Source organism: Theropithecus gelada, chromosome 13 (genome assembly GCF_003255815.1).
Source record: "Theropithecus gelada isolate Dixy chromosome 13, Tgel_1.0, whole genome shotgun sequence".
Taxonomy (NCBI): Eukaryota; Metazoa; Chordata; class Mammalia; order Primates; family Cercopithecidae; genus Theropithecus; species Theropithecus gelada.
Window position 1 is genome coordinate 75,531,316 of NC_037681.1, and position 26,923 is coordinate 75,558,238.

The window sequence follows — 26,923 nt, forward strand, 5'->3', positions numbered from 1 at the left end:
TATTTGGGTATGTGGAAATATGACTCATTTATGAAACATTTCTAAGTAACATTTCTACAATGAAGATTTATAACATTGAAAGTTAGAAATTATTTCCAAATATATGTACACTAAAAATACCTAGATATAGCTGGGTGCAGTGGCTCACGCCTGTAATTCCAGCACTTTGGGAGGCCGAGGAGGGCAGATTACTTGAGGCCAGGAGTTCGAGACCAGCCTGGCCAACATGGAGAAACCCTGTCTCGACTACAAATACAAAAATTAGCTGAGCTTGGTGGTGCACTCCTATAATCTCAGCTACTTAGGAGGCTGACACACAAGAATCACTTGACCCTGGGAAGTAGAGGTTGTAGTGAGCTGAGATCACGCCATTGCATTGCAGTCTGGGTGACGGAGTGAGACTCTTGTCTCAAAAACAGGAAAAAAAAAAATCTAGATATGTCAACAGGCTAACCAGAAGTTATAGACCTTCACAGTTTTCCTTTTTATACTTACCTGAGTTTCTAAACTGCAATAAACCTATACTAGTTTTATAACTTGACAAAAATCTAAGCAAAACATGATTTGTCCATTTGATTCCAACTCTGAGAACATTATCTTCTATTAAATCACCATTAAACAATGAGCAAAGCTTTGAAATTTTGGAACTTTGAAAGTTTTAAAAGTGTTGTTACAGGCTTTTCTCATGTTCCTGGTAGTTAGCTAAAATGTTTTTGTGTTACATGTTGTTGTGTTACAGCAAAGCAAATTAACTTATTTGTGCCTAGCTTGGATAGGGCAAATTACGTGAAATGCACTGAAATATAAATAAACACCAATGCAATATATCCAAATACTCTATCTTGGAGATCTATTTTATCACTTTCATTCTAGTTTTGGACACTGTGTGGAAATGCCCTGACTGCAAAAAGAGGGATATTTGGCAAAACGGGGGATCTTCAGACCATCCTTTGCCTTGCATGTGCCAAAGAAGACATCACCTACTCTGGTGCTTTAAATGGTGACATCTATGTCTGGAAAGGGCTCAATTTAGTCCGCACCATTCAAGGAGCACATAGTGTAAGTATTACCATGTGGAAATCTGTGAGTGACTTACTAAATAAGGTAAGACCACGAATCCCTCCCTGTGTTTTTCTCTTGTTGCTTTAGAATCAGAGGACCCTGCTGAACACTCTCCACTCATGACAATTTCCCAAATTACGTTTGCTCACCTAAAGGAAAACATATTTCAAAGCACACAATGTAATTAACCTTCACTTTAACTATTAATTGCTTGATTTGTGTCGTCCTCAGTAGTTTGACAGAATACTAGAACTAGCTCATCAGGTTCATCTTACCGGCACTTCTCAAACTTTAATGTGCCCATGAGTTTCTGGAGGATCATGTTAAAATGCAGATTCTGGCTCCATAGGCCTAGGATGATGTCGCCACTGCTCATCAGTGACCCATAGTTTGAACAGGAAAGGTGTAGATAACTATTGCTCTTATATTGGTTGATAAGATAGATTGTCCTCATTCTTTACGTTGAGGTGCAGGGTGTTACCTCCACACCAGTGTCTTGAGCTCTTAAGGTACAATCAGAAACCGTTGATAACCACATATCTTCTGGTGGTCTGCTCTGTAAGAACAAGGACAAACTTCTTACCACTCTGCCCTCTTTTTTGACACATATGAAAATGACTACATTTTTGTATCTACAGATGATAAAATTGTCCCTACAAATGGGAAGATGATGTGAAAGGCAAAGCCTATCACAGTGAATGGAAATTGGGTAATGATATTACTGGAAATGATAAACCTTTAGCTTATTGCCTCCAAACTGATTCCCTATACCCTTAATATGAAGAAAAGTTTAAGCAACTTTTAGAGCTGTGACATTTCAGATCTTTCACTATATGTTGCCGGTGAATTTTCTTGGCTTCACTAATTATGAAACAGCTCTTAAAATAATAGGTCAGTATTTGTCCTTATTCATAAAAGCAGCTGCCTTAGTAACCTAATTTCTTTTTATACTGGATCTTATGTCAACATCATATTCTTGCAGCACTCTTGAACAAACCAAATAAAGTATTTTCCTGTGGAGGAGCATCTTTAAATTACTAAAACTATTTCCCATGTGAAAATCTTCAAACGATGCTTAACAAGCTAACACAAGTGCAATTTACATTTTCAGTTAGGTTCAAGTGATACCTTTGTGAGCTCACTGAGGTACATTTTGGGCACTTTTGTGCCTATGAAAGTGTTTATGTTCCTAGCCTCTTATCTCTACTTAATTATTTTAGGCAGCAACTTCCATGAAACACCTCCATAGTTGTCTTTTCTCTCTAAGGGCCACTTATCACATAAAAGAATTTGATTCCCATACCTGCATTAATTATATTTTTGAATTTTTTTAAAACTGCCATCTTTTTAGTAGTGGTAAAAGAGCACTTAAACTAGTTTGCTTTTATTATGATTTTTTTTAATGTAGCTGAGATGAACAGTATTATAAATGGCTATTTGGTCTATTGTCAGCATTTCAATAGAGAACAAGGGGGTTTTATTTTTGTTTTTGCCTTGTTATGTTTTTAAATCAACATTCAACTGTATCTAGTCATCATACTTAGGATGGTTGCAGCATTGAGTATTACCTATTTTAATCAACAGGCTGGAATCTTTAGCATGTATGCTTGTGAAGAAGGCTTTGCCACTGGTGGGCGAGATGGGTGTATACGACTATGGGACACTGATTTCAAACCAATAACCAAAATTGATCTCAGGGAGACAGAACAAGGATATAAAGGTAATATATGTGTTAAACTTACCTGTAACTCTGGATGTGAAATATAATGTGAAGTTCTGTATTCGTATTTGTTTCTTTGTACCCCATTTTTAAAAGGCAGTTTATATAAATATATTGAATACAAGGAAAAGTATGTTAAAAGTAAATGGATGTCCTTTTTCCTAATTTGCACAAATGCATCTGTATGAACCAGCAATGCTGCAGCCAAAATAAGCATTCTGATGAAGTTGCTGAGGTTTCTTAGGAGATGGGATTGTCAGTGGCAAGACCGAGAAATTCTAGACAAGTTGGTTATCATAAGAGTGAATGTGCCCAGCCTCTGAAAACAAATGAGAGCAGAAATGTGACAAATTTATTTTTTAAAGATAGATTTAAAGTAGTAGACACTATAGTAGTAGGGATTAAGGGCATGGGCTCAGTCATGTGGTGTGGGTTCAAATTCTTTTTCCCTATGAGAGAGTTAAGAAATTGAACGGCAGTCGCAAATCTCGGGGCATGTATTTCCCCATCTATAAAAGGGAGATAATACTAGCACCAGCCTCCCATGGTTGTATGAGGATTAAATGTACTTGTGAAATGCTTAGGATGAGGACTAAATATACTTGCAAAGTCCACTTAGCACTCAAATTGTTAGCTATTCTCACAGTATATAGAGTGCATATATCAGAATACAGTACATCTTTTAAAATTCTCATGATAGGCCTGTTACCTTTTGACAGATAAAGAATTTACAGCCGAGAAAGATTAAAGTGGAAAATGTAAATAGGAAAGACAAGAGGAAGTCATAGCGTTGTTAATATGCTAAGCACAGGTTGGGAGGTTCTGTTCACTCCCCACAGGTGGGCCGCAGACCCAGCGCCAAGGGAGGGGTACATGGTATTGTGAGCCGTGGAGGTCCACAGGATGAAAACTTGCCCATCATTCTCATGAAGGGGAATCTTTTTCAGTGCCAAGACAAGGGAGAGATTTCGTCAGCATCTTTTAGAGAAGACCCGGTGACATAGGGCTCAAAGTCCTCAACAGGCCTGAAACGAGCTGTTTCTCCTGGGTTGTTTCTCATGAAGCCCCCGCTTGTGACCTGATGGCGATGCTGCCACAGAGATTGTTCCATAGGCCAGATCGTGTGGCAGTGCGCGGTGCTCTCTGCTGGCCTTGGGTAGATTTCAGAGGACTGGGAGAAGAGAAGACAGCGTAGACTGCGTATCCTTCAGGCCATCCTTAAATAGTGTTTTCAGTAAAACTTTTCCAACAGTTGAGCAACAGGGAAATGAGCTGGATATTGTACTTCCTGTGTATACCTGGAGGCCAGCTGCTTTATGTGTCTGTGAAACACAAAAATGTGCATTTAAGTCAACTACTCCAGGATTGGACTGTTGTCTTCTCATGGAGGCTCAGGATGCTGGTGTGCACACATTTCTGAATACTAGGCACAGAGGTTGGCATAGGAAGCTGTGGAATTTGGTGTCTACCTCAACGTAGGGACAAGGAAATCAAAGTCCTTAAGTTCTCTGCCATAGAGTGTGAGCCAGGGAAACTTGATCCAGAAAAAACATAACAAACAGATATAAGCAGGCAAGTACCCATAAGAGCATTTTTTTTTAAGTACAGTAGCCAAAAGTGTTTGACCTTGAACCATGAAGCTTCTTGGTGTATCTTTCAAGGTAAACCAGAAACCAAAACATATACTTAGAGAGTGGAGTCAACTTGCCAGATGGGATTAGTAACCGTAAACTGCCTAAACATTGGAGAGCACCAACCAGGATTCATGACTTTTTTGGCAGTTACTCCATTTAATCCAAAAATTGTATCACATAATTAAGGCATACATTTTAAAGCATAGGGATCAGCTAAGAAGCTATTGGTTTACCCTGCTGTACTTTTCTGCCCAATACTGAGTCCTTGAGCCTGGCTCTCCTGGGAGGAGAGTTCAGGGACCAGTTCTGAATGAGGATCTATGTAACCAGGTGTTGTCCTGATCACATGGGCCCCACAGCCACCTCTCGTCTACAGTTAGGACAGTCAGCGATGCCCTCCGTTGGACGTCAGTCTCAGATTCCCGCCCCATCCTTGCCAAGATGAAAGCAGATGTGGGTGGTACACAGTGGACATTGGGAACCTGAAACAAGCCTGCACCTCATAGGATGTGACCTGTGGTGCATGGGCTTGGCGTTTATCAGGGATTGGTGTGCATCTTAGATGGCTTACTGATAAGGCAGTAGCCTGTGTTTCGTGGGGAGAAACAGACTGCTTTTAAAGGATGGTATAGATCATGTTCCAGTTTGAGTCCAAGAGAGTCAGAGAGGGCATGGGGGCTGGGATGGAGCTCCTAGGAGAGTGGAGATGGCACTGCTTAGCACGCAGCCCCGCAGTGTGGATGCTCTAGATGACGTCTTCACTTTTAGAATTGCTGCTGACCACCAGTACTCTTAATTGCTTAGTATTTTACTTTAAACTGATTAATGTATCTTTTTAAACCTTCGCTGTAAACTAATATTTGTAACGTGAGTTTAATATGCTGGGATCTAATTTTTGCCCTTGGAACACCCACCTAAAATTATCCCCTCCCCCTGGCTTGGGCAACATTGTCACAAAAGGTCACTGTGTATCATCAAGCATCAAAAGAGTTGCTGGCCTTCATTCCAGCCCCCAGTGAAAAAACAATATACATGTAGCATCAAAAGAAGAAAAGGCTCCTGGTTTGAGTTACTGGTAACAGCTAAAGTCTGGCCCACCCATTGCTGCCAACTTAGGGAGTTCTGGAGCCTGCATGGACAGGGCCATGTGGGGAAACTTGCTCTAAATCCCCCTCTAAGGCACTCTGTCGCGCTCAGCCAGGCCTTGGTGAATAATCAGCCAGGCCATTATTCCACTGAAGCAAGGAAGGAGGATGTGGAGTTCCAGGGCCATTTTCCGCAGCTCCGAGCAGGGAGAGACTCTCAGAACCGGCCCTCCTGTGGTCTTGGAGGCCGGCTGCCGGGGCCATCCTGTGATGGGGCAGCCTCTCCAAGGCACGTGGAGGTGTGCCCCAAATCCAGAGTGAAGTAGAGTGACCCAGAACAAGTATAGGAATTAAAATACATAGGATTTGAGGAAATAAAAGTAATCAAGATGTAAATAGCTTTCTGGCATAGCTTCCCCTTCAGCCAGGCAATACCATACCCTTGGTCCTTTGAACATTAGCAGAGAGCTGGGCAAATAAGAGGGAGGGAAAAGGGAAGGAAAGAGGGTGGGAAAGGAACAAAAGAAAGCAGAGTGGACAGAAGATGGTCAGGTGTCCTCCCCACCCCCCGCCACCCTCTCGTCCCTTCCCTCAAAGAAGACTTGGCTTTCTGCTCCACCTCTCTTTGCCTCAAACAAACCAAGTATATTTGAAAGGAACAGATTCAGGCAGAGCAGCGTTAGACTTCCTTGCCCTCAGTTTGGACATGAAGCTTCCTTGCTCTCAGTTTGGACATGACAGTTTTATTTTTATAAGAACTATCTTGATATATGAGCTTTCTTCTGTGTTTTTGCTATTTGTAAAACAGTGACACTTGAATTTATTTCAATGGAAATGTAGTGATTTCTCATCTTACTCAAACAACCAAATAGTTGTCTAAGCAAATTTAACCAGAGAATTAATCATGGCCATAGCCCAGTTCCCATGACATGGTATGGGTAATTTTCTATGTTCTATACATTTAAAAGTATTAGTGAAAATTAAGAAATTGCTACTTACTAGTGCTTAGGAATCTGAGGGTATTTATAAAGATCACACTTAGTGTACCACCTGTAAAGACTTGTGTTGCTCCTCCTGTAGATGTCTAGATGATTTACAAAATGAATCTGACAATTTCCAAGTTGTTTAATGCAAATCTTTGCAAGATTGGCATACATTTGCATCTTCTAATAACTATTAGCTGTTAACCATCAAGAAAGAAGTTTTAAGATGAACCAAGATGGTTACTAAGCTCAGAAAAAAATGATGACATGGCTTTGTAATAAAGTGACATTGTTAATTCCTTTACGTCTTTGTAGTAGCTTGAGCTAATTAGGACACTTGACTTACAGTAAAAACAATTAACCCCACTTTAGGCTGAGTGTGAATCGGCTTGGAGATGGGTCACATTCACATCAAGAATTGGTTAGTGTCAGATCTGATTCTCCGGCTCCCTCCCTTCTCCCCAAGGCTTAGTCAAAGAAAATGTCTCTCACATGATGAGGGGGGCCATCCCTCAGTGAAGGGAATTATAGCATTTTACTTGCACCAGTGACTTGTGCATCTTTTGTGAGTTATTGGATTTTTGCTGACTGGGTGTTCGAACAGGTTTCTCTAGCAACAACACAAAATGATAGAAACCAACAACCTAATTCACCCAGGATCCTTCATCAGCAATTCTGAAAGCCAAAAAGTTCAGATTACCAGAAGATTTTTAAAATAACTAATGTGGCAGCAAAACTTGACCCGTTATGAGGCTATTGGGTGTTTTTATATATTTTGTTATAGAAGTATTTAATTTCAAGGTGCTGCCTTAGTGTCTGCTGGATATATTACAAGTACAAAATCCAAATTTTTCTGAATTCCAAAATGCATCTGGCACCAAAGGATTTCAGCTATATGGGGTTGTTGTCCTCCAATATACATCTTAGTGAATATAAACTTCTGGAATTTTCAAGTTGGGACAGACCCTGGATGTAAGGCAGTGGCGGGGGATGGGGGGAACTCCCTTACTTCATGGATGGTAGAATGAGCCCCAGGGTCATTAGCATCAAGCTAATTGTAAACTGAAGTCACTCACTCATACCTCACACCAAGCTTCATGACAGTGCATGCTGAGTCTGATCACTTTTAAAGCACATTTATGATCTGGGTAAAATAATGAAGCTTAAGTAACTTATAGCGGTGGCAAGAAAAGCCAAAAATGCTTAAAATCCATCAACCAAAATGAATTACTTCTAGAATAATAAAACGCCATTGAGTTAATGGTTATAAATGATTCTGACTAAAGGAATACAGTAATTATTCACATGGTATAAGATGTATTATTTACTTATTTGTCCACTCAGTAAACATTTATTAAACATCTAAGTGCCAGATACATGCATAGGAACTGAATAGGAAGTCCTAAAAAGTATGCTTCAGTCATGATTACATTTAAGGTGTGAGTGGAGGTGGGAGGAATTCTGTGGGTTTTAACTACCAACACATATTTGTTGAGTTGTTGCTGTGTCTAATGGACTATAAAGTCCGAATCCAGAAAGATCCTGCATTAGGTGAATCACTGAGCAAGAATTAGAGGCCGAAATTCCAGGACATGAGATGCCCTGCTTAGACTTGTCACTATCTTCACTGCCCCTTCCCTGGTCTGGGCCACCGCCATCTTTCACATAGAATACTGCTTTATAACTTGCATTCCTGCTTCGACCACCATCCTCTGCACAGCAGCTAGAGGGATTGTTTGAACTTTACGTGAGCCAGATTACATTACTGCTTTCCTCAAAACCCTGCAATGATTCATCTTACCCAGAGTCAAAGTCCTTATGGCAGCCCACCACCCCTCCCCATTGCTCTGCTTTGCCCTGTCTGCTCCTTCTCCTCTCTGCCCTCCCAGCCTTCTCCCTCTGCCTGTGACACTCTTGCCTAGAATCTGCATGACTACTTCCCTCCTCTCCTTCAAACCCTTGCTCAAATAAAGCCTTTGCTGATGACCTCTTCTAGAATTGCAACTCATTCTGCCTCCACCACTCCAAGTATTCCAAATCCCCTTCTCCCGGGTCTACCTTTCCCTTGTAACATACAGTATAATTTCTGTGTTACATTCTTAGCTATTGTCTGTTTCCATAAAGGTAAGGATCTTTGTTCACTGATGCCTCCCACCCACTTAGGATGTGCCTAGTGTGTGCTGGAGTCCTGGAAGTAGCTGTCAGGTAAATGAAAAGTGTCGTAGGACTGGAGCGTGGAGCCTTGTGGAAGAGCGCAAGTGATGAGGACGCAGAAGGAGCAGATAACTTGGTTTCTTTGTGTCAACCTGTGACACCGTAAGCTTGCACTCCAAGGGCCAACTACAGGAGGTCTTAGAGGTTTAGGGAGGCATGTGGCATGATTGGATCTCCACTTAGTTCTCCTGCCCCAGAGCAGAGAGCAGACTGGGGCGGGATAGGATCGGAGGTGGGAGCCCAGGTGGTGGTTCCACAGTGTTCATGCTTATTACTGTTTTTATTCCTCAGAGTACCGTGATGGTCAGATAGTCTCGCAGCTCTCAACCAGGAGTGATTTTTTGACATTTGACATTGTCTGGAGACATTTTTGATTGTCGCAACTGCAGAGTTGCGACTGGCATCTGTGGATAGAGGCCAGGGATGCTGCTAAAAGTATTACAATGGACAGGAGAGTCACCACAACAAAGAATTACCCGGCCCCAAATGTTGATAGTGTTGTTGTCAAGAACCCTTGCAGAGAACATCCAAAAGACCAACTCTCAAACCTGAGAACACCCTTGTTTACGATAGAAGCAAAATAAGCACATCCTATTTTCCGGTCCCGCAGGTGGCTCCGTTACTCACCTCTTGACTCCTTGCGACTGTCACAGCTCTCCCTGTGTGCCCACCGCTTTTCTTTGGGCATGCCTCACTGTTCTGCTGAGAAGGTGGAGGAACACTGCAGAGGCCTATGCCTCAGGAGCTGGAGACAGATTGGCAGCCAGGAGACGTGGTGGTGTTGTGTGCTCAGGTTCCATGTGTGACATGGTATCTGGGCTGCTGGCCTGGCTTGCTGTGTAGTAATTCCTCTGTAAATACCCCTCCTGAGCCAGCCTTATGTAAAAGCTAGCCTGGATGGGTTCCCTCCCTGGGTGGAAGGCCATGGGCTTGGCTGTGTGTTCTCATCTTCTGATGTCTCACTGGGCTTTGTGGATCTTTCACAGTTCCTGTGGCTATAGGATTTTGAATCCTATGGAGTGGGTTTTGAAATAAGCAGAGATTTTGTAAAAAGAAACCTTCCCTATGAATTCTGCTGGAGATTCTCAGGCAGGGAGCCTTTGTGAACAGGAGCAGCAGGTCATAGGCAGTCCGCACTGAGGATGACCTGCAGCCCCAGCCCTGCGACTCTCCCAGCTCAGGACCAGTGCTGAATGCCCACTCTGTGGTGGCTTTTGTGGTACACGCTCTACACACAAGATCCTATTTAATCCTCAAACTCCCCTGGGGGTCCCCTGCAGAGAGGCTTCTCAGGTTGAGATCTGGGCAGTCACACGGGCCCTGTGCTCACGAGGGCCCTGTGGTTGGTTGCATGCTTTGCTGTCACTTCCTTGGAATTCTTAATCATTTTTTAGCAAGGGGCCCCACACTTCTGTTTGGTACCAGGCTCTGAAATCATCGGTGTTTATGAATCCCTGGGGAGATGTATGTCTTTCCTCCTGCATTTCTTTCACATTTCCAAAGTCTGTCTTCAGCATTACCGTTAGAACATCAGAAGCCCCTGCAAGGCCTAGAGCTCCTGTGCCCAGGCCCCAGGCTCCTTACGTGGCCTCAGCCACCCCTTCCTGAGGGGCTGCAAGGGCAGGGGGCTTTGAAGGCCTCTGCTGTCTTTTCCACATCCTCTCCCAATACTCCCTCTTAAGTCTGGGTGAAATTACTGTTCCTCTCTCTCTTGTTCTTACTACCTTTTACCTCTCGCACTCAGGGCATTCCCTGATTTTGCATCCTTAATAAAGTTAGGTTTACAGGGGACAGCTACAACCTTGTCTTGTTTCACCTTCAGTACTGTGTCCGGGGCATACATTCACAGAGACAGGAAATAACTTTGTGGGGAAGGGTATTAATGCCACACTTGTACTGCCTGAATCCTCATTTTTTTTTCCCCTGTTGCTTGCTTGCTCTGTGACTTGAGGCAAGTAACACAAACTTTCTATACTGTCATTTCCTCATCAGTTCAGCATGTATTTACTAGCCCCATCGAGGGCCCGGCGATGTCCATGGGGTTAATGATAACACCACCTTCTAAGCATGCACGAGCATTCACGGGCACAGGGCTCGGTTATGTTGGTGAGGATCCTTACTGCCCACCTGCAGGGCTTGCTTGTTAAAGTCAACTTCTTGGAGATGACACTGTCTTCGTCATCATTTGCTCATCGTCCTTGGGCTTTCCCATCCAGTGGGGTAGAGTTTGTCAGCATGTGACTGAAGAACCACTGCATTAGAATCAGCTGGGGACCTGCGGGGCACTCTGAATTTTCAACAGTCTGACATGCGAGAACATACTAGCTGGAGAACGGCTTGAGCAGGCGGTGGTTCTCAGCCCTGGGGAATTAAAAGTAATGAAGTCTTGGTCTGCTCCAGACCAACTGGGAGGAATATCTGGGAGGGGCGCAAGCATCTGTATCTTTTAAATGCTCTCTCTGTGGATTCTGGTGTACACCGAGGGTTGGGAACAACTGTGCCTGGCCCTTTACCATATCAGGCCTTGGAACACGGGTTTTAAGAACACTATTAAGTACTAGTCTCTCCCTGCTTTCAGTTTTCCCCTTTTGGACCAAATAATTGGGAGAAAAGGCCATTTTCTTCCCCAAATGATTTGTTCTCTTTGTGTACTGGAACATAGCCTTTTCCTCTGCGAGTCTGCAGTGGCAGCAGATCAAAATTATAATAGCAAATGACAAAAACTAAGTTGTAACATAAGGCAGAGTTAGACTCTAGGAAAGGTCCATGGGGCACTTCATAGTTCCTGGCACTGCCACCTTACAGGGCTCGGATGTGACCGACTGCACGTGTACAGCAAGTTGTTCTGTGCTGAGATGTAAACTTAATAAAAAGATCCTGGCACAAAACCCTGTGGGTTAAAATAATAGCATAACATATTGATTCATTCCTCAGTGCCAGACACTGGCTCAAGTGTTGTTGCATTGAGTTCTAACAATGCTATGAAGTGTGAGTGCTAATATCTCCACTTTACAGATGGAGGAACTAACAATATGAATGACTAAATATCTTACCATGTCACACAGCTGGGAAGGGCTGGTATATAAATCCAGTTCATATCTTTAACTGTTGAAAATAAACTCGTGGTAGAAAATAAGCAATGTCCCTTAGTAATGAGGTCTGATTTGATACAGACTAGAGCTCCCCATGGCCAAGCTTCAGGACTACAGCAGAGGGGTTTGAAAGGATGCTGTCTGTATTCTCTGGTCTGAATATAAAATCAGGGCCACCGACTGGTAAGAATTTGGTCTTGGCATTAAAGGATTTTTTGGTTTAGATGGGTGGTTTGCTCTCTACTGCCATCTGCTGGCTCTCTGTACCAAGCACAGGCCCAAGTTCCACGTTTCTCATCACAAGTGGCACAGGGCATGGTGTCCAAATGTGGACACCTCATCTGTGTGGTAAAACGCCTTCAGTTCATACCGTCAAAAGTAACAATGATGTATATTTCTCCAGAAAAGAGAACTTCTGTGGTTTTAAATGATTAGGATGGTTTCTCCTGTTTCTCTTAACTACTGTTGGGTTTGTAACCATATTCCAAATACTAGCTTATGTTTCTCTGACTCCCAGAGCAGAATGTAAAGGAGTATAAGACAGCTTCGTTGCCTTGGCCAGCCCAACTGGGACATCATGATTACCTTTCTGTTCTCTGGGTTTGTGTCAGAAGTAAAAAACTAAGCCTGGATAGACAGGAGAATTGAATTAATGCCAGAACTTTGTGCCATTCACCAAGGTCTCACCAGAAGGTTCCCAGAAGAGACTGTGTGGTTCTCTTTACCACTCTTGCATGTGGAAGAACAATTAGGTTTAAAAAGGATGGAAATGGGATGTTATTAGGAAACATGAATATGGCTTTTGACCCACCGATGTCTTCCTTTTTAAAATGGTTATCTTAGGAATGAGAGTGACCTGGTATTGTACCTATCGCCTGGTGGACATATCCCGTGAGGTTGACTTGTCTGATGTGACAAAAGACAATTGATGTGTTTAAAGAACTGAGTACTTATGGAGAGACCCAGTTGCTTTCTGAGAGAAAATGTTCACAGCTCATAAAGTTGATATTGCAAGCAATGAAAATGTAGCAACTCCTTCTCTGGTTCTCTTCCCTTCCACCCATATGTAGCCAGAAATAATCCTTGCTAAGCTTCGCCCTTACGTTGGTTAGTTCAGTGGAACCCTTTTTCAAATGAACCCTTTTTCAAATGAAATCGGAGATGGTGAGGTGCCGAGGGAAATACAGCAGTGGGATCCTCAGACTCCCGCCTCTTGCTGTCCCATTTCCTGGCTCTCTCCTTGCCAGGACCCTGGCACTCCTCTGAGGAATGCAAGAGCTCCCTGGATGTGGTCTGAAAAACACTGAGTGCCGTGTGACTTGACTGTTTCATTAGTCTGGACTGAGTTGGAAGGTTCGTCTTTGTTTCTGAGCCTCTTAAACTTGTTTTAAAGAAAGGATATATAGATATATACTGAATGTCAATATTTAATTCCAGGTCATGGGTGGGTATAATAATCTTTTTTCCTTGATGAATTTGTTCCCCCAAATAAGGTTAAAAAATAGCAGGACAATAAATACAGTAAAAAAGTACTTTATTTAGTTTTTGCTCATGTTGGAATATCATTAACTCTTTCCTTCCTGATAATGCTGAAGAGTACAGCATTAAACCCTTTCTGTAATAAAGCATAAATGTATGCTTGACCAAATATAGCTCTGGGTCCTAGGGAGGAATTCAAGTCATTTGGCCTTGAGAGACCAGACATGCTGTTGGAGACCGTGGGAGAATGGGTGTGTTCATGCTTACAGTGAATCCATGGATTCCAGGCCTGCCTGGAAAAGGGCCATTGTCTTTAAAACAATCAATGGCATTATAAAAGAGCTATGATCTGAATATTTAATGACAGTTAAAATATATAACATATCACTTAGATGTAATGTATATGTCTATGTGTGTATACAGTGTATGTGTATATAGGTACACATATACATTTGCATCACTTTAGTTGGTTTTTGATGCATGGATATCTGCTTACATATGTCTGGCCCTTTTTAAAATGTAATCTTCATTAGGGCAGGAGCCTGTCTTGTTCACTGTTAAGCTCCAGTGTCAGGCACAGAGTAGTGCTGAATGAAAATTTCTGGAATAAAAGAATGAATATATCCCTTCTTTGAATGTTCTTACTGAGTAACAGGGGTAGTATCTTTTATTTCTTGGCATCTCCAAGGACTCAAATGTTTGATTCTGATGTTTTATTTCATTTGCTCAGTAATTCTTTATTGAGTGTCTACAACGTGACAGTCACTGTGCCCAGATACTGAGGATATAGCAGTAAATAAAACTGATAAAACTCTCTTCACAGACCTTTCTATTCTACTGAGAGGAAGCAGACAATAAATACAGTAAAAGTAGATTGTTTTTTGCTAATGTTGAAATACCACCGACTCTCCTTTCCTGATGATGGCGAAGAGCAAAGCATTAAACCCTTTGTGTAATAAAACTAGATGATGCAAAGCCTGCTGGGGAGACAACTAATTCAGCCCCTCCTGCCAATCCCCTGCAGGAACTGAGAAAAACACCAGGGAGGAAACGGGAATATGTTGACTCATGAGTGGTAATGAAACCCCAAAAAGGGTAGGAAAGAGATCAGGACAAAGAGGGGAGCCAGTGGCAACAGGATTGTGGGAGCAAGGCCGTGTGGTTCTCTGCAGCTGAGCTGCATGCCCTGTCAGCTTGCAATGACATCCTGACTGCTTTTACCATACATCTGCCCTTCCCATCCTTGAAAGCCCATCCTGATGTTTGCAGTGGAGGATTTCAAGTAATTGATCCTGAACTAGTGTTGCCAAGGTGTCTGTACTCCTCCCGGCGGGAATAATGCATCTGCCTGTGTGCTTTCTCCCGCCATTTCAAGACCTGTAGCAGTGAATTCAGAGCAAGGAGTAAGGACAGTTATCTCATGTATTTGTTGAAAGCCTTATGCCTTGAAAAACTACTTTCTCTTAATAAATACATTATCTCATTGGATCCTCTCAAGACCACAGTGAGGTGATTAAGATGAAGATTATAGTTAGGGTGTCCATATACCCCAAATTACCCCTTCTGTTGTCCCAGCATCCCAACTGGCTTAGTATTTGTCTTGGGTGTTTTGTTTGTTTTTTTTTTTTAAAGACAATCTTGCTCTGCTGCCCAGGCTGGAGTACAATGGCGCAATCTTAGGTCACTGCAACCTCCGCCTCCCAGACTCATGCCATTCTCGTGCCTCAGCCACCTGGGTAGCTGGGAATACAGGTGCATGCCACCATGTCCAACTAATTTTTCTATTTTTAGTAGAGACGAGGTTTCACCATGTTGGCCAGGCTGGTCTCAAGCTTCTGGCCTCAAGCGATCTGCCTGCCTCAGCCTCCCAAAGTGTTGGGATTACAGGCATGAACCACCATGCCTGGCCATTTTTTTTTCAATAGACTTTGTTTTTTAGGGCAGTTTAGGTTCAGAACAAAATTGAGAATGTATAGAGACTTACCATATACCCCTTCCTACCCACAACACACATACATAGCTTCCCTCAGTATCAGTGTCCCCCACCAGAGTGGTATATTTGTTCCAGGGGGTGAATCTACCTTGACATGTCATTATCACCCAGAGGCTGTAGTTCACGTTAGAGTTCGCTCTTGGTGGTGTACGTTCTGTGGGTTTTGACAAATGTGTAATGACATGTCTCTACCATTATAGTATCCCACAGGATAGTTTCCCTGCCCTAAAAATCCTTCATACTCTGCCTGTTCATCACTCTGCCTATTCATCTCTCTGCCCCAGATTTTTAATTTTGCAGTAAACAGTTTTTAGACTTTTATAATTGAAAATATTTTGATAGAACTATTTAGTAGGTCTTTCAACATAGGAAAGCTATTCCTTAGTCAAATACTTTAAAATATTGTGTAAATTTAGTTTTAGAGTCTCTTAAAGGCATTCTAATTGGAATGACAGTTTACATAGTCACCATAATTATAGTCTACATCTTAAGGGGAGAAAAACTGGTCCCCAGCAAGGAGGGAACATTCCTGTGTCTAGCCAGCTGGGCCTAGAGCAGGAGTAGAGCCTGGGTCCTCGAGCTTCTGGTACTTTCTATCCCAGAGACACAGTGCCTGCTGGGGAGGCAGCATGGAGCCCATCACATCCTGGCCTTGTTTTAAAGTAGTTAGGAAAGTGGTACTGCTTCGGTATTTCTAATTCGGATTAGAAAATTCGCTGCCTAAACAAACAACAAACCCGGTAAGGAACGGAACAGATTGCAAAAAAATCCAAGAGATTGAGACCAGGCAAGTGAGGACCTGCCTAGGGAGGATGAAATAGTACTACTGAGATGGAAGTGTGGACTTTAAAGGAGTACTATGCTTTTGGAGAAGAGGCTTTTGGAGAAGATTCCATAAATTAAGTCGGTGAAGAATAGTATTTTCATTGATAAATGTTTGATGGTATTTTGAGACTGAAATTGGAGTTTCATTTGCATATTTCTGAGACACGATGCATCTGTTTATTCCGTAGGATATATCTAGATTCTTATCAAATATGTATTAAACTTGTTTAATATGATAATCATCTGTTCTGTAGTATCACCTACATATAATTTTAACACAGTGTTATTCCTAAAGGTTGAACTGATTCATCTTTCATAGCAAATCAGAAGGACATTATTCTGAAGGTTAGGTTTTCATAAAGACCAATTTATCATCTTATACTTACTTTAAGATATAGTATTTAAAATATATTCTACTGTTGAAGACCAGCCTGGGCAACACATAGCAAGACCTCATCTCTACAAAAAAGAAGAAAATTAGCCTAGGCATGGTGTTGCACAGCTGTAGTCCCAGCTACTTGGGAGGGTGAGGCAGGAGGATCACTTTAAGCCTAGGAAGTTGAGGCTTCAGTGAGCTATTGTGCTACCATACTCCAGCCTGGGCAACAGAGTGAGACCCTGTCTCTAAAAAATAAAAACAATCCTGCTGTAGAAACACATAGGTATCCTAAGTCTAGGAAAAGCAGCCGCTCTTTCACAGACTAGATCACAAGGGGTGGAGGAAACATCCAATACTTGTAAGAAAATAACACAGAATGGGCCAGACGTGATGGCTAATGCCTGTAATCCCAGCACTTTGGGAGGCTGAGGCAGGTAGATCATGAGGTCAGGAGATCGAGACCATCCTGGCTAACACGGTGAAACCCCATCTCCACTAAAAATACAAAAATTAGCTGGGCGTGGTGGTGAGCACCTGTAGTCCCCGCTACTCGGGAGGCTGAGGTAGGAGAATGGCATGAACCCGGGAGGCGGAGGCTGTGGTGAGTGGAGATCACGCCACTGCACTACAGTCTGGGTGACAGCAAGACTCCATCTCAAAAATAATAATAAAATAACACAGAATGGTGGCAGCGTTGATTCTCTGCCTCCAGGAGTCCTTAAGATGTGTCACATTTGATGCTATCTTGGTTAAAGGGCATTTACTTTAGGTTTTGTGTGTGTATGAATAGCGTGAAGATTTGCTTCTGTTTTACTTATTTTTGTCAGGCCTCTCTATCCGGAGCGTGTGCTGGAAAGCAGACCGCCTTCTAGCAGGGACCCAGGACAGTGAGATATTTGAAGTGATTGTGCGAGAGCGAGACAAGCCGATGTTGATCCTGCAGGGCCACTGCGAGGGTGAGCTCTGGGCTCTGGCCCTGCACCCCAAGAAACCTCTGGCTGTGACAGGCAGCGATGACCGCTCTGTCAGGTGAGGCCCCACTGCTGTCACCTCTCTGACTTGAGACGGATTTATTTTCCCAAATTTGCTTATTAATAGAAGGATAAAGTGCAGAATAGAACCACACAGTTTCCAAATGAAACGTTAAGACCTTTAGCCCAACAAGTGGGTTTTTGGCATTTTGCTGCTGCTGTTGTCTTTCTTGGCTGCATCTTAAACCATGGAAATGATTTTTAGAAGTGAAAAATACTTGAATACTGGTGAGGCTGGCTTCCAGTTCTTTCTATTTGAAGATTTACGAGCTAAGCACACTCATCTGTGATGAAACCATATTGTCCCCTCGTGCCTTTGGTCTTCTGCAGGGACTGCATGGAGATTTTACTATTTGGTTAGAGACTCTCTCATTCATCATCATTAGAACTTAAATTCTGATTCTCAAAATTGTCTTTAGCGCATGAGTAAACTATTATTTTTTTTTAAAGTCTCAGATGAAATTTTGAACCACATCATCACGTCAAAGAATCATGGGGCCTCAGAAAATAGTTTACTCAGAGCCTCCAGCTTTCTTGCTGTGGATCATTTTATTCTTTTGAGAGCGCACTGGCTAAAATGAGCACAATGACTTACGATTCCAGTATTTTTGTACCTATTAAAGGAATGAACATACAACTTAAAGGTTTGAGATGTAGAATATTACCCCAATTTCAGTATTTTATTACTTAATGCTGAGCTTTAGATATGCTCAACGACAAACAGGCCAGAAAGAGGGAGAGTGTGAGAGGAACAGACTGATCAATCGATTGAATGGCTACTGCCTCTGGGTTTTAATGGCTCAAATAGAACAATGTAAACTGGACTAAAGCTCACTACTTCCCACCTCCCTTATTTTGTATGTTTATGAGTCTAATTAAAATAGTTAGTGTAGTCATTCATTCTATTTTTTCCATCTCTACCAAGCATGAAAACCTCATTGATCTAAAAATCAGTGAGAACAGCTAAAACAACTATTGTTGTCTCCTTGTGTGGCATAAACGGTTATTTGGTTTATACTTCACTTTACTCACTTCCTCCTTTTCTGTTTTTCTCTTTCTCTTAGTCTTGAGTTTTCCCACTTATTCAGACACCTGTGAAACTCATTCATACCCATCCAGAAAGAAGTGATTTCAAGGAAGTCCTTCACTTTTATATTTTAGCAATTGTTGAGTCTCAGAATTGCAAATATCCCTGAGGAGCCCTGACTGCCAGAATCTTATTCTCTTTAGCCATTAATTTGACTAGAATGTGTAATGCATTTTTATACAAAGTATTAAAATTTAGGAAGGCTGAAAGTCATAATTTCTGGAGAAAGATGAGCATAGTGACTTTAGAAGGATAGTACCATTTACTGAGGAGTGATGGTTTCTTTACTAGTAAAGCAAGGGTTACATTGCTTAAAATAGTACAAGGTTGAAACAGCATGAGATCATGCATAATGGATGAGGTATTGAGAACCTACTCAGCTTGGGCAGGTCAGGGTAGCTCACGCCTGTAATCCCAGCACTTTGGGAAGCCAAGGCGGGCGGATCACGAGGTGAAACGCCGTCTCTACTAAAAATACTCAAAAAAAAAAATTAGCCGGGCGTGGTGGTGAGCGCCTGTAGTCCCAGCTACTTGGGAGGCTGAGGCAGGAGAACGGCATGAACCCGGGAGGCGGAGCTTGTGGTGAGCCGAGATCGAGCCACTGCACTCCAGTCTGGACGACAGAGCGAGACTATGTCTCAAAAAAAGAAACAAAAGAACGTGGCTGGGTGCAGTGGCTCACGCCTGTAATCCCAGCACTTTGGAAGGCCGAGGCGGGCGGATCACGAAGTCAGGAGATCAAGACCATCCTCGCTAACACGGTGAAACCCCATCTCTACTAAAAATACAGAAAAATTTGCTGGGCGTGGTGGTGGGCGCCTGTAGTCCCAGCTACTCAGGAGGCTGAGGCGGGAGAATGGCGTGAACCTGGGAAGCGGAGCTTGCAGTGAGCCGAGATCGCGCCACTGCACTCCAGCCTGGGCGACAGACCGAGACTTCGTCTCAAAAAAAAAAAAAAGAAGAAAAAACAAAAAAGTACTCAGCTCAAGGCTGCACAGTACAGGCTGCCTAAGGACTAGTAAGCTATTTACTGTGCAGCTCAGCATCATAAGGGATGTGCCCCATCCCTTCTGATGGCGGAATGCTTTGAGAGAAACCGTGCTGCGTGTGACTTATTCTTGTCTATCTGTTGCAGAGCTCAGTCAGCCAGACACTAGTTTGTGTTAAGAGAAGACTATCCTTAGAAAAGCACTAATTGATGGAAGTCAGATACCACAATTGCAACCAACATGTAAAGCCTTATTTGTATCTTCAGATGTTTCATTCGGGTTCACTCACTTTGGGGTGCCTGGATTTAGGTGTTGTGGAGATGGGAACGCATGCTGAAAGCTGTGTTTGAGCTGCACTTGCCCCTTGTTTGCCACTTCTCCAGCAGTGACTGTGCTCACTGGCCAGGAGTCCTGTGAAGTGTCCACCCCCATAAAAGTGGACCCATTCACTTGGGTGCCTAGGGAGCTTGTGAGGAGCAACAGCGGGGATATCATTCGCTTTTCTTCATCTCGGACACATTTTCTTCCTAGGAAGGCCAACAAATGCAACATATATTTCAATCTGTGTGTGCTGAAATAACTGTTACCGGAAAGCACTTCTATATATTTATATACATGTATAGTTACATTGATTATGTATACTGATGTGTAGATATATATTTATATTGAGAGATATATATTTATGTTGATATATATTTATATTGAGAGAGATATATATTGATATATGATTTTTTTTTTTAGGCAGGGCCTTGCTTTTATTTCCCAGGCTGGAGTGTAGTAGTGTCATCATAGCTTACTGCAACCTTGAACTCCTAGGCTCAAGCTATTTTCCCACCTCAGCCTCCCAAGTTGCTGGGATTACAGGCATGCCTCACTACACCCAGCTATTTTTTAAATTTTTTGTAGAGCTGGAGTCTCACCACATTGCTCAGGCTGGTCTCGAACTCCTGAGCTCAAGTGATCTTTCCTGCCATGGCCTCCCAAAGTCCTGGGATTATAGGCATGAACCACTGTGTTTGGCGCGTACTTTTTAAAAAGCTAATAATAATGGCATCTTATCCTATAAGTACTTTTTAACATGTGTGTGTGATGAACAACCCTTGGTATACATAAAGGACAACTTTTAATTTCTGAAGTGAAAGTAATACTTTGTATGAAGTAATATTTAATTTTTTTTTGGTGGGGGGAGACAGGGCCTTGTACGTCACCCATGCTGGAGTGCAGTGGCAGGATCAGCCTTGAACTTTTGGACTCAAGTGATCCTCCTGCTTGTGCCCCCCAAGTACCTGGGACTGCAGGCATGCACCACCACATTCAGTTAATTTTTGCATTTTTTGTAGAGTCTGTGTCTCATTATATTGCCCAGACTAGTCTTGAACTCCTGGGCTCAAGTGATCCTCCTGCCATGGCCTCTCAAAGTGCTGGGATTACAGGCATGAGCCATCATGCCCAGCTTTAATTTTTTTGTTGTTGTTGTTCTGTGAATCTCAAAATCTTTGGAAATGTTATCTCATTTTATAATTTGTGTTGGTTTCCTTCAAATAATGAAAATGACCCAAAGATGCACTAAAACACCTTTCCAGACTCTCTGACAGGCCATGATGAAGGGCTGTGGTGTGAAGTTCTTGTCTTTTCTTGTTTCTGTTGGTGTGGTGAGCAAGCCTTCTTGCCTTGGGCTGGCCGATGACCATGGGAAGTTGGTTTTGTTTTGTTTTGACTTCGTTCTTGTGCCTAGGCTGTGGAGCCTGGCCGATCATGCCTTGATCGCCCGCTGTAACATGGAGGAGGCGGTTCGCAGTGTAGCTTTCAGCCCCGACGGATCTCAGCTGGCCCTGGGCATGAAGGACGGCTCTTTCATTGTTCTCCGAGTCAGGCACGTACTGATGTTGAAATGGTATTTAGAAATGCTCTTGTGTTAAATGTTACAATTTTCCTGGTTAATACATGCCAGGACCTTAGGAAAAATCCATTTACCCATTCAAGTAGGAATACTGTAGATCTATGATTCCCTGTCTGTAATTCCAAAGTCCTAACACTCTGAAAATACAAAATTATTTGATAATTTGGCAGCATAGTCTAACCCAGCAAACTGATGTGAGGTTGCTTATAATCTAGTACTCTCTTAGTAGGAATAATCATGCATCATGTGACTTGCTGCAAAATTACTGTGTTTAATACAGATTGCTGCCCCAGCCCCCAGTGGGGATGTTACATGATATATTGTATATGAATCTTTCTAAAATCTAATGAATAATGAATTCCCAAGCACATCTAATTCCAAGGGTTTCAGATAAAAGACTGTGGGCTTTGTAGTAAGCCAAGAAAAGAGGAAGAAAGAGTAAAGCAGCATCCAGCAGCACCAGATGTTTAGAGGTGAGCTTTAGTAAAAGATTTCTTCTACCCATAATTGATATTAAAATGGAGTATTTCCTATTTACTAACATCCTATATAATTTTTACTGGAGAAAATTATGACCCACCCTTGTAATTCCTCTGAATGCATTTGTTGTTCTCTGGACTCGCATGCTTTGTAATTACAGAAAAGAAATACAGCTGTAAATTAAATATTGCCCACTTTGCACAGAGAATTCTCCATAGCTTTGATTGGAGAATGGTCTTAGCACAGTTTATTATACTACATTCTCACTACCAGATTTCTTTTTTGATGGACTTCTCAAGCCTCCTAACGCAAACACACACATATTTCCAGCACTTATTTTATGACATTATAGTACACTATAATGCTATTAATAAATGATAGCAGGTATGAGGGACTGTTATGTAGAACGGTTATTTGGAATTCTTTATGCATTCAGTTTTTTTGGAGTTGATGAAGCCATCTTTACTGGCTCAGGGGACCTGCTAGTCATCATAATCCTGTCTCACAGTTGTAGGAAAAAAACAACCCCAGTGAGCTTTCAAATGTGAGCAGAAATTCTTAAAAGAATCTGGTCAGAAACAAAACAAAATATTCCATTGACTCACTGTATTCATGACTGAAATGTTTTAAATGATTACATCACGATTTAACATTTAAAAAGGTAATTTTCTTCAGCTGCTTTTTTGACTTGCTCTTTTTGTGACAAGTATCAAGCTTAACAGTCACTAGTTTCTTAAAGTATAAAAAAGATGATTTGTTTATGTTAACCTTGATATATTCTACCTTTCTCCATGGCGTATTTTTAAAACAATTTGACAAACCCCAACTTTTGAAACAAAAATTTTAGGGAAAAAATAATACGTAGTTAAACATGAAAGCAAATATGCATTTCTTTTATAAACTTTAAAAATTGATACATAATACACATATTTTCAGGGTACATGTAATTGCATACATTCATATAGTTTGTGAAGATCAGATCAATGTAATTGGGCTATCCATCCCCTTAAATATTTTTTTTTTATGCTAGAGACATTTGAATTATTTTCTCCAATTTGGAAATATATGGTAGATTATTTATAACCTATAATTACTCCACTGATCTATCAAATGCTAGATCTTACTTCTTCTGTCAGACTGTGGTTTGTACCCATTAATCAACCTCTCTTCATCACAAATATGCACTTTATTAAATTTTTTGTTTTTACTTTGGAAGCCCAAAATATCATTTAAACCGTTTGTTATTTTCCTATTTCCTAAAATGCCATAAATCTTAATACCATTTTATACATTTCCTCAAAAGTTAATCCTTTAATTCCTGCAGATTTGGTTCTCTTTCAACACACTTCTTTTTCTGACACATATATTTTAAAACTTGGATTTTCTGCTTGTGGATTTGCTGCTTATCATTTTGCTTTTTATTCTTACAGAGATATGACAGAAGTAGTTCACATCAAAGATCGAAAAGAAGTCATTCATGAAATGAAATTTTCTCCAGATGGTTCTTACCTTGCAGTGGGATCCAATGATGGCCCAGTAGATGTCTATGCTGTTGCCCAGAGGTATAAGAAAATTGGAGAATGCAGCAAGTCCCTTAGTTTCATCACGCACATTGACTGGTCCTTGGATAGTAAATACTTACAAACTAATGATGGTGCAGGAGAACGATTGTTCTACAAAATGCCATGTAAGTCATGTAGGGGCCTTGGATGTTTCTGAAAAACAAAATTTTGAACCAGGTGAAGGAAATACAGGACAAGTGTCATGGCTGTTTTCGAATTTGTAAAGCAGATTTTCTGGTTTTTGCTGGAAAGTCCCCCCCACCTCAGGGCAAGGAATGTTTTCTGTCACAAGATCACAAATCACAAACACTCAAAGGAAAGGTTGATGAGTTAGAACATGTTAAACTAAAAATTAGTGCACAATAAGGGAGACCATGAATGAAATTTAAAGACAAGGCATAGACTAGGCATAAATTCTTGCCATTATTATAATGGACAAAAGATATATATCTAGAATATACAAAGAATGCCTAAGGATAAGGGCAAGGGGAAAAAAAAAACTAGAAAAATAGGCAAATCTCAAATAACCAATAAACAACTAGGAATCAGGGAAATGATAATTAAAACAACAGTAAAGTACCATTTTACACTATTTAGATTGGCAAAAGTCTGATGGCAAGAAGAGGGGAAATGAAACCACGTATACTGCTGGTGAGAGCATGCACCAAGGCATGTGCACAAGGATGTTTGTTCTAGCAGTGTTTGTAATAGCCAAAAATGAGACACAATGCCTAAATGTTGATCAGCATGAGGAGAGTTAAGTTAAATGTGGTGTAGTCACATAATGGAATACTTCAAAGAACTTGAAAAAATTAAACTAGCACTACTTGAATCAGTATGGATATATCTCAAAAATATGCTGAGCAGACAAAAGAAAGTTGTAGAATGATATATAGAATGTATGGTCATTTATATAAACTTTTAGCACATGAAAAAATTCTGTGTTGTTAATGACCATAGACATACGTAGTAAATGTTTTAACAATGCGTGGGAATGACAGACACCTCATTCAGGGTGTTGGTTACCCTGAGAAGCAGAGATGATCTTGGAAAGAATAACCCAGTGGGGCCAGGCATGGTGGCTCATGCCTGTAATCCTAGCACTTTTGGAGGCTGTGGTGGGTGAATCACTTGAGGTCAGGAGTTCGAAACTAACCTGGCCAACATGGTGAAGCCCCATCTCTGCTAAAAATATAAGAAAATTAGCCAGGCATGATGGCGAGCACCTGTAATTCCAGCTACTTGGGAGGCTAAGTCAGCAGAATTGCTTGAATCTGGGAAGCAGAGGTTGCAGCGAGCTGAGATCGCACCACTGCACTCCAGCCTGGGCAACGGAGCGAGACTCCATCTCTAAATAAATAAATTAATTAATTAAATAATAAATAAAAATAAATAAATAAATTTAGAAAAACAGCCCAATGAATTTTAACTCTGAAACATTTTCTTTCTTTCTTTCTTTCTTTTTTTTTTTTTTGAGACGGAGTCTCACTCTGTCACCCAGGCTGGAGCGCAGTGGCCGGATCTCAGCTCACTGCAAGCTCCGCCTCTTGGGTTCACACCATTCTCCTGCCTCAGCCTCCCGAGTAGCTGGGACTACAGGCACCCGCCACCATGCCCGGCTAATTTTTTGTATTTTTTAGTAGAGACGGGGTTTCATCATGTTAGCCAGGATGGTCTCAATCTCCTGACATTGTGATCCACCCGTCTCGGCCTCCCAAAGTGCTGGGATTACAGAAACATTTTCTTTAAAATTCTACTGTGATAAAGACGTAATGTTAAGATGTTTTGAAGCTGTGTGGTACAACACTTGTACACTATAGTAGTCTGTATAATTTTCTGTATGCTTTAAGTATTTCATAAATTTTTAAAATAGAGAAAATCTGAAACAACTGTAGAACCAACTTTCAAGTATTTGGATGTTCGCGACCTGTTTAGTTCATTAACCAAGTCTTTTGCTTTATCTATTATTTCTTCTTTCTTCCTGTTCTTTGCCCATTTCATTGTTCATTAATATGTACCTAAAAAGTTGAATAAATGGTGATAATGCAAAATAATCATAATGCTTCTGTCAGTGCCTTGAACGCACAGTTCTGCAGCAGGGTTGGAAATGAATGAAAATGAACTGGAGGTATCATCCATGGGTTTCAGCTTGTCAGGCAATAATACTCCCATCGTAACACAGATACCCAGGGATAGTCTGCTACATTATCATTAGGAAAACTGGTTTCTGCCAGAACAGAAAAGAACAGTCTATTGAAACTTTACAAGGAATGGCCCTGGGAGAATTAGAAACTCTGAGATCAGCTTAGAACTCCAACACAACATTTCAAGATTTAAGTCTTCAAAGATTTGAGGATCATAGTCCTTATTTACTTTGATTGTTTTAGTCCAGATCTGTGTTCTTCATAATTGGAATCTCTTAGTGGTTATTTGGTGAAATGTGCCCACTGGGATTTTTTAAATGCTATTTTTGTGGCCCCACCATAACTTTTATAAGAGATTCATCTGACTTACATAATATTCATTTTTTAACATTTAGTTTGTATAATACCAAAATAAATGTCATAAATAAGACTCTACCTTATCAAATTCTTCAGGGCACCGTTGCTGAGGTATGTATTTCTTTGTTTTTCTTTGCTTGATATTACTTTTTTATATATTTTTTGTATGTGAAAAAATATTAAACACGTGTTTATCATTTGCAGTAACAAAATACCATCCTGTTCAGGGGTGGTATCATAATTTACTTCATCACTCTCCTATTATTGGGTATTTAAGCTTATTTCTAGTTTCTTTGTTGGTCCAGTTGTTGGAATTCCAAATGCTTTTGTACTGGGGGAATTTCCTCTCCTGAGTTACTTCCTAGGACTGTATTCTCCAAGGCAAGAACACTAGGTCAAAGACTGTGTTCCAACTACAAACATTTTTATTTTGTTGTCTCTCTAATGAAGTTTTATGTAATGCTGTGTTACAGTCCAGAATTTTAAGGTGCCAGTTTGATAATACACCAGTGTTATATAAGGGCATTTATTCTCACTGATTCTTTATTTTGAAAATATTTATTTTGAGAGAGAAATTTTGAGAGCTTAATTGTTTTGATTTTGAGTTTTTAAATTGTGTGTGGCTAGACACTTTCCCAAATGTATGTTTGTTTCCTCCTTTGCGTGCTCTCTGGGGAACATCCCTGACTTGCTATGGTGAGAACTGGGTACTGGGCCGTCCACATTTGGGAATATACCCAGCACAATGGTTGGGATTATTTTCCCCAGTGAATTACATTTTATTTCATCATAATCTTGTAGATTTTCAGTGTCTAGTACTTATAAATTTAAATAATCACTAATTTTTTTCATTAATCTACTGAGCCTGAATTTTTAAAACATCACTTCTGAGCATCCTTAAATTATG

The 26,923-nt window shown here is 41.2% G+C and overlaps 1 protein-coding gene and 1 non-coding gene across 3 annotated transcripts in view; both read left to right on the forward strand.

Moving 5' to 3' along the window:
• The window catches only part of EML6 (echinoderm microtubule associated protein like 6), a 253,859-nt gene that overhangs the window by 107,443 nt on the left and 119,493 nt on the right, over positions 1 to 26,923 (forward strand). For both annotated transcript variants that reach the window (XM_025353931.1, XM_025353930.1), the window contains exons 5-9: positions 874 to 1,059; positions 2,647 to 2,782; positions 17,294 to 17,495; positions 21,309 to 21,446; positions 23,384 to 23,640. In XM_025353931.1, coding sequence (XP_025209716.1) covers positions 874 to 1,059; positions 2,647 to 2,782; positions 17,294 to 17,495; positions 21,309 to 21,446; positions 23,384 to 23,640 — 919 coding nt within the window. The remainder of the gene's footprint in view (positions 1 to 873; positions 1,060 to 2,646; positions 2,783 to 17,293; positions 17,496 to 21,308; positions 21,447 to 23,383; positions 23,641 to 26,923) is intronic.
• Positions 23,711 to 23,772, forward strand: LOC112605455. The gene has a single exon (XR_003115445.1). It is a non-coding gene; the product is annotated as a U7 small nuclear RNA (small nuclear RNA).